General features: G+C 30.3%; 1 protein-coding gene across 2 annotated transcripts in view; it reads right to left on the reverse strand.

Moving 5' to 3' along the window:
• LOC111034599 (protein Teyrha-meyrha-like) overlaps window positions 1–13097 on the reverse strand; it is a 132546-nt gene extending 119449 nt beyond the window's left edge. Inside the window, exons 1-3 of one of the 2 annotated variants that reach the window (XM_022315885.1) lie at window positions 12622–13097; window positions 9288–9395; window positions 2201–2837 (exon numbers count right to left, since the gene is read on the reverse strand). In XM_022315885.1, coding sequence (XP_022171577.1) covers window positions 2201–2837; window positions 9288–9395 — 745 coding nt within the window. In that variant the 5' untranslated portion in view covers window positions 12622–13097. The remainder of the gene's footprint in view (window positions 1–2200; window positions 2838–9287; window positions 9396–12621) is intronic. The other variant, XM_022315886.1, reaches the window with a different exon arrangement.
• Between the last annotated feature and the right edge of the window lie 265 nt (window positions 13098–13362).

The following is a 13362-nucleotide window of genomic DNA, read 5'->3' on the forward strand; positions in this document are numbered from 1 at the left end:
ATAACGACCTGGAATATTAGCCACTTGTGTCGGTACACCGGTAAAGGGATACCGGAAGTCAGTTGCATAGAAGTTTTGTACCGAGAAAGGGGTAAATTGTACCCGTGTAATAGTTTGCGTTCAAAAGTTGATGTTAACCTATAATAAAGTTTCCCGGCGACACATGTGCTATTGATGAGGCACGTAATGTCACGCTTGTTAGTGGACGCCCTTCCACACCGTTCACGTCGCTATATATACCGGTTCACCCTTCAATCTCGTTACCGGAAACTTTTACACAAAACAGCAAGATTATCTGTGAACTCCTACGACACGCGTTTTCTCCGACAAACCACTAAACTCTATACAGGTACGACAGACTATACGTTCGAAAAAAAAAAGTGCAAAACCTGTACAAGCGGTGCACATATTGATGTTGTTTGTATAATATCACTCCACGTATATCGTTGTTATATAATTTTTTTTTCTGTTATGCAGTGGGATGTGTGAACAAATCAAACCCTTTATAACCGCTCTCTGCTTCTCGTGTTTACTAGTTATTATATTGGATAAAGCATGAACGCATAGGTTCTGTAGTTTTGTTTGGACTCGTTTTTTATTCAATAATATTTCATAACTATCGGAAAATTGCTCACAGATTTTCACGCGAAGTAAACAATTTTAAATAACAAATATAATATTTATAACCCTATTAACATTTAAGTAATAACTAAAATAGAAAAATGTATATATAGTTATCTGCAGTTAAATATTATGTTTATTGTTTTTTATTCCGATGATATATATCATAAATATTAAATATATATATATATGGTACTAATGTATGAAACAAACCATATCAGACATTAACCATCTAAATATTCAGTTTTGTGTTTACTGCAGAAATATCTATATAGTTATATAATAATATCGAGTTTTGAACAGGTACCTAAACTTATAACAAAATACGTAAATACAATTTTAAATATAACTGTCGAATCAGTGTACTGAAATCATTATCATGTCATAAAAATGTATATCTACGTATTTGTTTAGCACGTGAAATAAATCAAAACAATTTGTTTTTCGAAATGTTCGTTAAGAATTTTTACACTGCGCTGAATGCCTGCAATCAAGAACATATTATCTTAACTCAATCCCAGTACGGAATACATAATAGTGTACTAGGCATATCAATTTGTCTTGCAATCACTAAACGTTAAAATACTTCTACATTATAATATCATGATACTGAAACCCGATGTAATGTGATGCGATACTGTCGCCCGAAAAGTGATTGCAAAATAACAAGAATCACGTAGCGCGTATAAAGTGTATATAAACAAGTGGGTAACTAGCAACAGTTATCTAAACAGCACATAATATTATAACAAACGTTATACAACGACGACACATCAATACCCATGTGCATATAATAATATGCTAAAACCACGCGGTACGTTATTTTAACGACGACATTCAAATTATCGGTGTACAGGCATTAGGTACCTGTATGGCTGTATAGTGTATACCATTGATACCATTGTATACCAACGATATCAAGACCATAACCAAAACTACAGCGGACACCGCGGATAAGTTTTTCGACTGTGAAACCATATCGATCGTTTTGTCAATACTTTACTGCTCGTTATGCCTAGAGACCGACGACACAACGGCTTTCTACTGGAGTATTTCGCGGGCGGGGTCGGTCTTTATAATATTATTATTATATATCATAAATACACATAACATTACCCCGTCTAGTCTGTACACACACTCCGTGACTATTATTATCTGTCCACAGTATTATTATACGTTCACTTCCGATATCTTGGTCACCTCCTTCGAGTGCCTGTATTATTATTGAGTTTGTTAACTGCTGCAGATGACATAGGTATGTGAAGACGAAAACCCGTATCCTGCAGTGGCATAATAATTTCGAGGTGACCGCGGTTTAGGTATACGGTATAAGCTGCAGTCACTGGACGTCTCAGCGCGTTAACCAGTGGGTAGGTACTTACCCCCCTTCCTTTCACAAAAAAAAATTCGCGTTCAAAATGGGCGGTGGACATGATATTAAGAGTATATCATACAAACGATATCTGTGCCAACGCTTAAAGTCGCGGAATGCACGTCACCGTAGACCGCCGACCAATTTAATAATGACTGCGAGGCGATACGAAAATAATTAAATACTTAAAACAAAAAGTGCACTTACTTCTGATCATCCTGCCGTCTTCGGAGACCGCACCGGAACTCGGAGTGTCCCTGTCCGAGCACTCGTCCTTGTGCTGCTGGTGCATCGTCGCAGCGGCGCTGGACGACGGCGGAGACACGGGCATGTTGCCCGGTGAACAAGGACTCCTCCTGGGCGGATACGGAAACGACGGTGGTACCGGTTGTTGTTGTTGTTGTTGTTGTTGTTGTTGTTGCTGCTGCTGTTGCTGGAGTTGATGCTGCTGTTGTTGATGATGCTGTTGGTGCGAACCCGACTGCTGTTGCTGCTGCTGCTGTTGTTGTTGTTGTTGCGCCGCTCCTTCGGCGTGCGATGTCTGTTTGTCGTCCATCTTGTAGCATTTGGACGGAGGCGCGAACGCCGAAGTGAACCCCTTGAGGCTGGCCGCGGCCGCGGCGGCCGCGTGATGCGAATGGTGTTGGTGGTGCGGGTGTTGGTGGTGCGGACTCGGCGAGCCGAGCGGTTGGAACACGCCCGCCGGCGAAAACGACACCCGCGGGTCCAGCGCCGGGTGCAAGAACGGTGGCTGCAGATGGTGCAGCAGGTGCGCGGGAAGCGCCGGATAGTTCTCCATGAACCGCATATTGAACGGGATGTGTAGGTGCTTGAGGTCGTGCATCTGTCGACACACATAACAACAAAACGTAATCGTGACGGCAGGTACAGTGATTTGACATTTGCATATTATTTCAAAGTTGCGAAAAACGCCACAGCCAAAACAATGTATATGGGTGGGTCACGTCATACACAAACGAAGTAATATTATCATCTAATATATTGAAAGTAAACAACCATTATTTTGTAAAGTATATCACACAAAATAATTTGGAAATGTTCGTGATTTTGACGAATTTTATCGAATTTCTAAATTACTTACCAACTGTTTTTTTAGTACCCTAATAAACACTTATGAAAAGCCTTATATTAAATTTACAAGTTTTTTGACAGAGAAAAATATTGATAGTAATAATTTAACAATAATATTTTATCGATAATAATTTTTAAAAAAAAATTGTTTCATGCATAGTATATATAAATAGCTCAAACAGAGTCAAAATATTTTAAATGTGTGAAAAATGGTCGGTCAAGTATTTGATGAAAATTTAAATAGCTACGATTATTTGATGTTGAGGTACAACAACAAAATTTAACTCATTTCAATATCGAAGGGCTCTTTGGAAAATCAGACCACTACATTTTCGAAAAATATTCAGGAATCAAAATTGTATACCTACCTGGAGCTTTGTGGTTTTTAAAAATAAAATCAAAAACCAGAAAGCTCCAAATATATGTTATATTGTATGTACTCTGATGGGAATTATCTCAAAAAAACTCAAACTTATCGACATTTTTTTTCAGAAATTAAATATTTTAAAATGTTTTCAAATTATATAATTGTCTGGTTTTTGCACATGACCAATCTAGTTTTTTCTTATTTTTATTTTTGGTTTTCCCTACATTTTCGAACATTTTTTAATTTTAATCTTTTAAAGTTTAACTGTATTTAATTTTACAGTAAAAAATATGGGGAAGTAGAAAATTGAAGCATTTAACTGCCACGAAAAGAAAAATTGATTATTACTGACATTAAACGAAAACGCACATCATTGAAAAATCAATAAATTCATTGTCTCGCTAAGAATCTAAAATATACAGTTGGATATGGTGATATAGATGTTAATGACAATGTATAAATGATAATATTATAATGTAATAGCTATAGTCCAGATTCTTTTAAAACATCTAAAATATGATGCTAACATTCTCTAAAAACGTACAAATAGTGTCCTTATATTCTCTTAAAAGTTAGAGAAATAATAAATAGACCTAACTAAATATTTTATATGCTTTAATGTGCTTGAACATGCAACTACTTTTATTATTTTTTTTTTTTGCAATAGCGAGATATTAACTTGCGTAATAGAATAATTGCACTATAGTAACAGTTAAAGTAATGTCTTTTGTGTTGAACAGTTTTTCAATTGTTCTTTTTTTATTATTTACCTTAAAAACTTGAAAATACGTGATCGAGAAAAACAAACATTTGGACTTTAACCTAATCAAAAGATTAGAAACACGGACATGCCATCCCTCAGAATAATATACATAATAGATATTCTAAATAAAATAGTATAAAAAGCCAAATAGTGATTAAACAGACTTCGTACACAATTTTTTTTAATGGTCACAAATTTTAAGTAAAAATGTCAAGATACCATCTAACGAGTGTCCCTATACAAAAAAATTAAGTTCGTTAAAGGTTAAAAAATTACGTAACTTTTTTTAATTACCATTATCAATTTATATGAGCAAATATTAAAACCTAATCAATTCCTCCTCTCTACTCAGATTATTTTACAATCCTATGTCACAGCAACAACTACATAACTATAGAATAATTGCTACTAGACATGACAAAATAACTTTTATATTTGTAAAAGGTTAGACTAACGCAAAAGTCATCTAGTAACTTCAGGTAAAAAACTCCAAACACAATATAATAAAAAATCATTCCCTCATATCACAGGCAGTGTATTCTAAAGTGCTTATAAAAATACAAAATGTATAACTATTTATAACCTAAATGAAAAATTTGAGCTTCAAGCACGTAAAATCATCATAAATTAGTATTTACCACCCAATGTCCATTTCACCAGAAATCAGTATCTAACTTTACCAAATCCTTAAGAAATCTACTTCTCCAAAACTTTATGACGATTATTACAAATAGCTCAAGCAACTCCATACTCAGATGCATTGATAATAAAGCAAAGAGTCGGAGCAGCAATCATATGTGAGACATACAAATTCAACTAAAATTATTAAATAAATGCTGAATGTATACCACGAAGAAGCATTTTAACAATACTAATTATATTATAATACTAATCAAATATACAATTATTCAGTGGAAGACAATCGAGTCATTTTCAACGACTCCCTTGTCGCATTGACCAGTATTCACAACACTCACTACCAAACCGATATTGCATGAAATATCAATAATAACAGTTAGATATTTCAATCAATATACCTCTTTAGCTTGAATTCCAGGACCCAGAAATATCGCTGGCTGACCGCTAGAGCCGCTTAACTAGCTTATGTCTCCTCCACAGCTATTTTTATACTTGGTTACTTTACTTAGACTTTAAAAAAGTTATACAAAGTTATAAGCTCTAGTGGTCTAAGTGGTTAAAACTATAAATACCAAACCAAACCAAATAAAAAGATCATTCATTCCCTTGCCTTCCTATAATGGCCTCTGCAAAAGACAAGAAAAAATAATCAACCTATTCAGAATAAAACACACAAACTCAAGCGGATAAGATACCTTATCTCAGCGGACAATCCAACCTTCTGAAACACATGTGGCGAACAACTTACGGAAAAATACGTATTAACTGGATGCCGTACTCTCCAGAAATAATCGGACGAAACTATTTCCTCTACCCACCTCCAAGTAAATTTTAGTCCAGACCATACAGCCTCAATCTAGTTATTGAAATATGTTAAGCTTTCTAATCTGTACTCTGTACTATAGCAAATAAAATGCAATGTAATTTACATCCAATTGCTTAAACCAACAATATATTTTTTTTAACTACAATGGCCGCGGCTATTGTCAATGCATTTAATAAAAAATAAATAATATATGCACAAACAATATTTTTTTATGTTGTGCACTTAAGCATTAGGATCTGATCTAATCTATGACAAACATAACTGATTATGCTACTATAGTAAATATAATATTATGGTATATAGTATATACTATATAGTTGTAATTGTTCATGTTTAACTGCATATCGTATTCTAAGAATCACACGCTAAATTTAATTATGTAATAAGCATAGGTATTATTTACTATTCAATAGTCCGTTAAATTCAATAAAAAATATTAAGTGTACACTTACAGTTTTTGTGTGTCTAAAGATGTGTTAAATTCAAAATGTTCACACAAAAAACCAAATATTTGTACCAGAAAATTGAATTCTAAAATTAAATTGACGTATTCGTGATTTAATATTTGCAATTAATTGTATATTAATCATAAAGAGTTATATAATTGTATTAAGCCATTCACCAATATGATTATTATTTATTTAGTATTATATAATTGTATACGTACATATATACTCATAGAACAATTCATTTAAAGTGCTTAATTGCAACAATACTAATTAGTTTAGTATAATCATAATATTATATTATACAACACAGATCAAATATCCGAATAATCAAAGAACACAGATCAGATATTCTATACTTAATGTTCGTTGATTATTGCCAGTGACCTACACACGTGTTCGGAATTGGATTTAACTTTTAGTATCAATACATTATTAATGACAATTTGCATTGTAATACTTTTGATATAACTTCTGCCGATGTATCGATTCATTACGATGAACATTTGAAATTTAAATTCTGTCATCTTGTACACAATTTTATTACTAGGTTTTTTATACTGACCATCAGCCACAAAACTATTATTAGCTACTATAACACGCAAACAAGCTATGTTTTATGCAAGCATTTTATTAATCAGCTACAAATTACGAAGATATTAAATTATAAAGATAAAATTTAATGTCATTTATACTATTTATCGACACTAACTCAACCTTATAAAATCTATAAGGTTTTATTTTTACTATTAATTTATAAACGTAATTTGTCCATAAATATTGTAATCAAATCCGAAAACAATCATTGTGTATTGTCAATTTAAATGAAAATACTATTATTATAAGTAATACAAAATGCAATTATCTTAATGACACTAACATGAGGTCAAACGAGCATTCAACAATGTATTAGAACAATTTTCAAAACAATAATTTATGTAAATTATTAATATAATTTAATTGGCTCAAAACTCGTAAGTAAATCTACCTACTATTTTACATTTTAATTGTCAATTAATATTTTTATATTTGATAAAGGATAAATGCACCACTAGTGTCATACATACAGTGCCTATTTCGTGGAAACTATCAACGTATATGGTTACTTTAGTCAAACGCATAGAGGGTGGCGGGTCATATGCAGTGGACAAGATTGATTACCGCGAATATTGTGTAGAATAACGAGAAGGAAGATGTTGTGCCAGTGATAACAACGGCGAAAGTGAACGAAGTTTTAGAAAGATTTACGGATTGTCGACAAGATAAAAATGCCAGAACAAATGGCCACATACCAAACCAAATACTATTTGTATGGAAATAACACAAATGTTTACATAAAACATACATGTACATGATTGTAGCCTTGTGTAAATGGATAAATCCTTGTGGATTTGTACAGCAGTTTACTGAATACCGAAGAGGGTTGTCTCAGAGTTGCAGAAAGCCTAATATAGTTTTATAGATTATATCATAATTTGTTAAATAAAAAAAACTATTTTTACCTAAAATTAATTTATCAACTCGGAGTAAATAATAACATACTTAATAATGCTGGATAGTATTTAATTATATTTTATCGTTATAAAATATTAATAATAATTATTGTAGTTGGTACACAAAACGGTTACATTACATTATCTTGCACGTTTTCGATTATATTTGTAACAACTCACTATCTAATTATGTAATGATCGATTTTAACACCATTCATTATTTAAATATTTTTTATCTTGAACACTAATCTAAAATGTTTCATAATGTGTATTAATGTATACTCTATATAATTTATCCACTTATAAGTTATATTATACTATTTTTGTAAAATTAAGTACCTATGTACCTATATAACTATTTATCAAATATTAATATTTTCGTATTATAAATATAAATTAAAACAAATAGAACGTTTTACATGTTCATAAAAAGTAAGTAGTTTAACAGCATAAAATATAATATGTTTTCATTATATTAAATTATCTTATCAAGGGTGAGGGCCCTATTAATTCTAGTGATTTGATGAGTTGAACAACATTTAGAGGTACCTAGTACCTACTTGAGAAGTTCTTGACAGTAATATTAAGTAATTTTCTCTAAAAACACCTTGACACGGTCATGATTTATAAGAATGTACACAAAAAACAATTGTAATTTATAAACAAAATTACTTTGAAAAATTTAAACTTTTTTTATAAAAATAATATTATATGAATATAAAAATTGCTTTAAACCAGTTTGTTCAATAAGTTAATTAGATTATAGTATTGTGAATGATTTGATTAAAAGTTTATTTTAAATACATTTTGAAATAACTTTAATGACCTTAGTTTGTATTCATAGAATGTTAAATGTGCAATTTTCAATACATAGCTACCTAGTACCTTTGTACATAATTTAATATTAGTTTTCATCAATCTATGAACATAAGGATTTTGATTTATATATATCATATTTTAAGTTATTATCAACTATAAATTATGTACCATAGAGAAATGCTTATTAGTTTTCCCGTGTTAGCTATATGAACAACGGTAAAATACAGTAGATTACCTATTATAATATGCTTCATTTTATGGTTTATTAATTTTACGTAAAAATAGTCCTATTAATATATGCATACGTTATGTTGATTCCTAATCATGGTTCCCTATGTAACGGTGTTGATGTTTTTAATAGAAAATATGTAGATAATTGTAAAATCATGAATGACATTTGCGTTAAGTATTATAATATTATAAAAATTTCGTAATAATCATAATGTACTGAACTATTTAACATTTTTAAAACTAAAGCAATAATTCCATAATGCTATCTTGTTAATTTTTGGGTTATAAATGTTTATTTTTTCATGTAGGTAATAATGCCATTAAACAAAATACTTCTTTTGTATCTTAGAAATTTGTTTTATGATGCTTAAATACGACATCCAACTAGTTATCAATATGTTACATAATTTTTAGATCGATTTAGAACTCGAGAAGTTCTTAAGTACTTATTTTAGAGTGGTAACATTCGCATTTATTTGAGTTTCAAAGTAAAGATAAGCTATATTATGTACACTTATGTAGTGTTGTAATTTAGTTATATTATAAAAATTATAAATTATTAGTAGAGAGCTTATGTTATCATTAATTAGTTTATAGTGAACATTTTATAATATTTACCTGACTAAATGGTCTGTGTAATCTGATATCTGGTAAGTTTGTTGGTGTTGGAAAGTTTACCAGTGATGATGATGGACTTGGACTTTGGGAATACGGTGAATGCTCCATCTAAAAATAATATTAGGGTATTAATTGTTTAATAGATAAAAGTCTATTGATGTAGTCCAATATTGGTTGAAGACTGTTTATCATATTATATATACCACCACCCACTATAATACCAGAACAAACTTCGATTTATAATATATTGTTGTATTTTATACAATGTTATGTTATCAACTGTTACTATTTATTTTATCGTTTTATCATCATAATGTTAATTTTTAGTATTTTATTATTATTTATACTTATGCCTGACACGAATATAAGTGTTTAATATTACCTTTATAAATAATGTATTTTTTATAAATTACCAATAATTTCTCATACAAATAAAGTAACTATATACGAGTATTATACATTTAAAGATCTGAAAACACAAATAGTCTTCTTTGAAATAGAAATGTCTAAGATATCGAAAAAATTATAAAAAATAATTGTGTAAATAACTAGTTACAGAGAGAATAGTGTTGTACCTAACTATTATACCATAATAAAAAGAGATTCACATTATTTGTCCCTGGCATGGTCAAGTGTGCACGGTGCACAATAGTATAATGGAAGTATGAAAAAAAAAATACAGAATAAGGCATAAGCATATCAACACTACATAGATGTGTGGTAGTTAAAATCTCAGTTTATGGTTTCATTGACTCGTAAATATATCGTGTGTATTTTTTTACAGTGCTCTAATTCCAAAAACGGAAGTGATGATGTTTTTCAAGGTGTATAAATGTTTCAGGGTCATTATTTCTGTATCAGAATCTAAACACGACATTTTATATATTGCCAACTGCAGGTCGTTAAGAGCTGTGAACCAAAAGCAACAGACAAACTAATAAGACAATATAAGAAAATATAATATCTTACTAATTTTTACTTCTATTTTATTTATTTTCTGAATTTAAATTAACTCTCCGTTGTTGTAGAGTAGTGTACATTTTGAACTCGAAAAAATTAATATAGATAGGTGTTCAATTTCATATAATTACTTATTAGAAATATACCACTTGTTCATAAGTTAAGAGGTATTATATTATATTTATTTATGAAGGAATGAAAAGGGATGAGTCAAATGTAAAGTTACTTGGGTAGGAATAGTTATAATTTGATATTGATTAAATAATTCATAACTTCAATGTCTTTCTATATCGATAAATGTTATAAACTCATATTTGACTACAATCTATAGAGTAGAAGTACCTATTAACCTATATATTATATAATGTAGACGAAATACTGATAATCGAGGTTTTCGAAATAATTCGTAAAATGGTCAAGAAGTTTCAATTTTTTAGTTATGCATCCGGTCATAAAAATATTAATTTTTGATTTTCTTAACAAACCACCTAAGAGTATACTTACATACCTATCAACTTTTACTCAGTGGGTCCTCAAGTTGTTTATTCTCTGTTTGACCACCATAATTAAAACTTGAATCAAGTGTACCAATAATATTAAAAACTCAAATTTATATATTTTACCTTATTAAACACTTCAGAGCTTAGTACGTTTTTAATTTGTATTCATAAGACTGTTTACACGTCAATGTTTATATTGATTGCATTGTCCATTAATAACTTCTGAATACTGTTAAGTATGGATACCAATGATTTACAATTAAAAATGAGTAAATAGAATTAAACATTCAAAATTCAAAATTCAAAATTCAAATATACATTTAATTTGTACAAACACCGGTAATTTTAGTATTATTATAATAATTACAAATTAGCACGTTAAATAAATTAGGCTCACCTATCTATTAACTGCAATGAGACGTTTGGGTAATATTTTAGACAATTATAAATTATAATTTTTCTTTGAAAAAAGATGAATTTTTTTCATGCAAATAATAATTATAAACAAGGGTAAATATAGATAAACAAATAAATAAGAATCAAGTATAAATTAGTCGATAGATTTAATTCATTTTAAATCTTAATTATAGTTTTTATCTAATTTGTAACTTAGACGACGTTATAGAGTATTGATATAATACTATTTTATTCATTAAAATTTAAAATTATTCTAAAAGTAATGGACACTATGTATCACAAGTGAAAGTGAAAAAAGTATTTAAGTGGACATTATGTAAAGTAAGAACTAGTAGTAAATGAATTAAAACCTGCAGTAGTTGCGTGTAGTTTTAGAATTTAAATGGATTCCAAATTTAAATATTAAATATTATCACGAATTCATTAGTGATAACCTACCTAGATGTTTTAGAACTTATTATCTCATCAAAGTAAGATAAAAAATGACTTATGTATTTCGAGTTATTCTATAAAACGGTTTATAATCTTCTATTTTGTTAAGTTTTAAATTATATGGTTATTGTTTTGTCAGTAAATAACCCAAACATATTTGCTGTACTATTAAACATATAAGTACCAAATATATATCAACAATGTATTGTATTATATTATAAATACATTGATACAAACCATTCTAAGCCGATAGTACCCACTAAAAGATAGTTGGATTGTGTTAATCATAATTTATTTTTATAATTTATATATACTATTAATAATAATTATTGTGACTTAATTATATTTATATACTATATTAATTACTTATTTAAATGTTATTTTTGTGTTTCTCCTTAATTTGATTTTTATGGACAAACACTTGTTTTTTATATCAGTTATAAGCAAATTTATTTTATTTTACAATTATTATTTAGGGTTTTTTAAACAACATGTGCAAGTGCAATTTATTATTTAATATACTAAATAAAAAAATTATAATGTTACCATAATTGTAAAAATATTTGCCAATACCAACATATTTTACTAACATTATTTTTGTTGGCTTCAAACATATTTATCACCCCAATAAAACAGTTAACTATTGATAATCATATTAACAAACAAAATAAAAAAGTATTATTTTATTGTAGGTAGGTACCTAAAAAAAAATTTAAAAATTGTAGAAAACGCATTTACACCTGAAAGCATAATACAATTAGGTGCTGTTAAGAAAGTATGAATTTCTAAACAATGATTTATATGGGTGCGAAATTTAAAAAAAAAAATCATCTAAACTGAACATAATTTATATTTTATTTGTCTCAAGTTCACATTTGGGTCTTTTGTGATTACCCTGATTATGACATTCTCAGAATAAAAATGCATTATCTTAATCATACAATTTCATAATATTTATAAAATATGAACGCGTTTGAAAAAAATGTAGAATTTCAAATTTTAACCGATTGTTTTTTCTTTTTTACCTTGGCGTGTGAATTACTACGTTGAAATGGTGAAGGCGGAGTAGGCGACGTCGGTGGCGACAACGGCTGCAGCGTGTAGCCGTTTCGGGATTTCCCTAACGGGAAACCGCGATCGGATAAAAATTTAAATTGAAAAAAAAATAACTCTAATGGTAATAAAAATATGATATTATTTCACTGCCGTGAGGATTTACGGTTTCGTCGGCGGTATTTTTCTTTTTGAAAAAAATCCCAAACGATAAGGCACCGGGCCGACGTATGGTTCGCATGTGTAAATTATGTATACCGTCGTGTTGTTGATTTTTTTAAAAAAATATTATTAATATTATAAGTGAACAATATTATGCGCACGGCCGGGCCGGCAACGCGTGGTCACGTGTGGAGAACACGAAACGGCTGCAGTTGCACCGGGGACGGATATCAAACGCGTACTGAGTGCATAGCCGACGGCGGCGGCGGTCTTCGTCGCGTTATCACGAAACTCGCGCGCGGAAATGAGCCGTCGTCGTAGTAGTAAGCAGCTTCGGCGGCGGCGGCGGCGGCAGCAGCAGCAGTAGTAGTAGTAGTAGTACTGTTGTAGTAGTACTGTAGTAGTAGTAGTAGTAGTACTGTGTAGTAGTAGTAGTAGTAGTAGTAGTAGTGGTGAGCAGTAAGTAGTAGTAGTAGTAGTAGTGCGTATGCGCGTAAAACGGGCGGCGGTGACGGCGGTGGTTGTGTGCGAGCGAGACGGTCGGCGAGCGG

Source organism: Myzus persicae, unplaced genomic scaffold (assembly GCF_001856785.1).
Source record: "Myzus persicae strain clone G006 unplaced genomic scaffold, MPER_G0061.0, whole genome shotgun sequence".
Lineage (NCBI taxonomy): Eukaryota > Metazoa > Arthropoda > Insecta > Hemiptera > Aphididae > Myzus > Myzus persicae.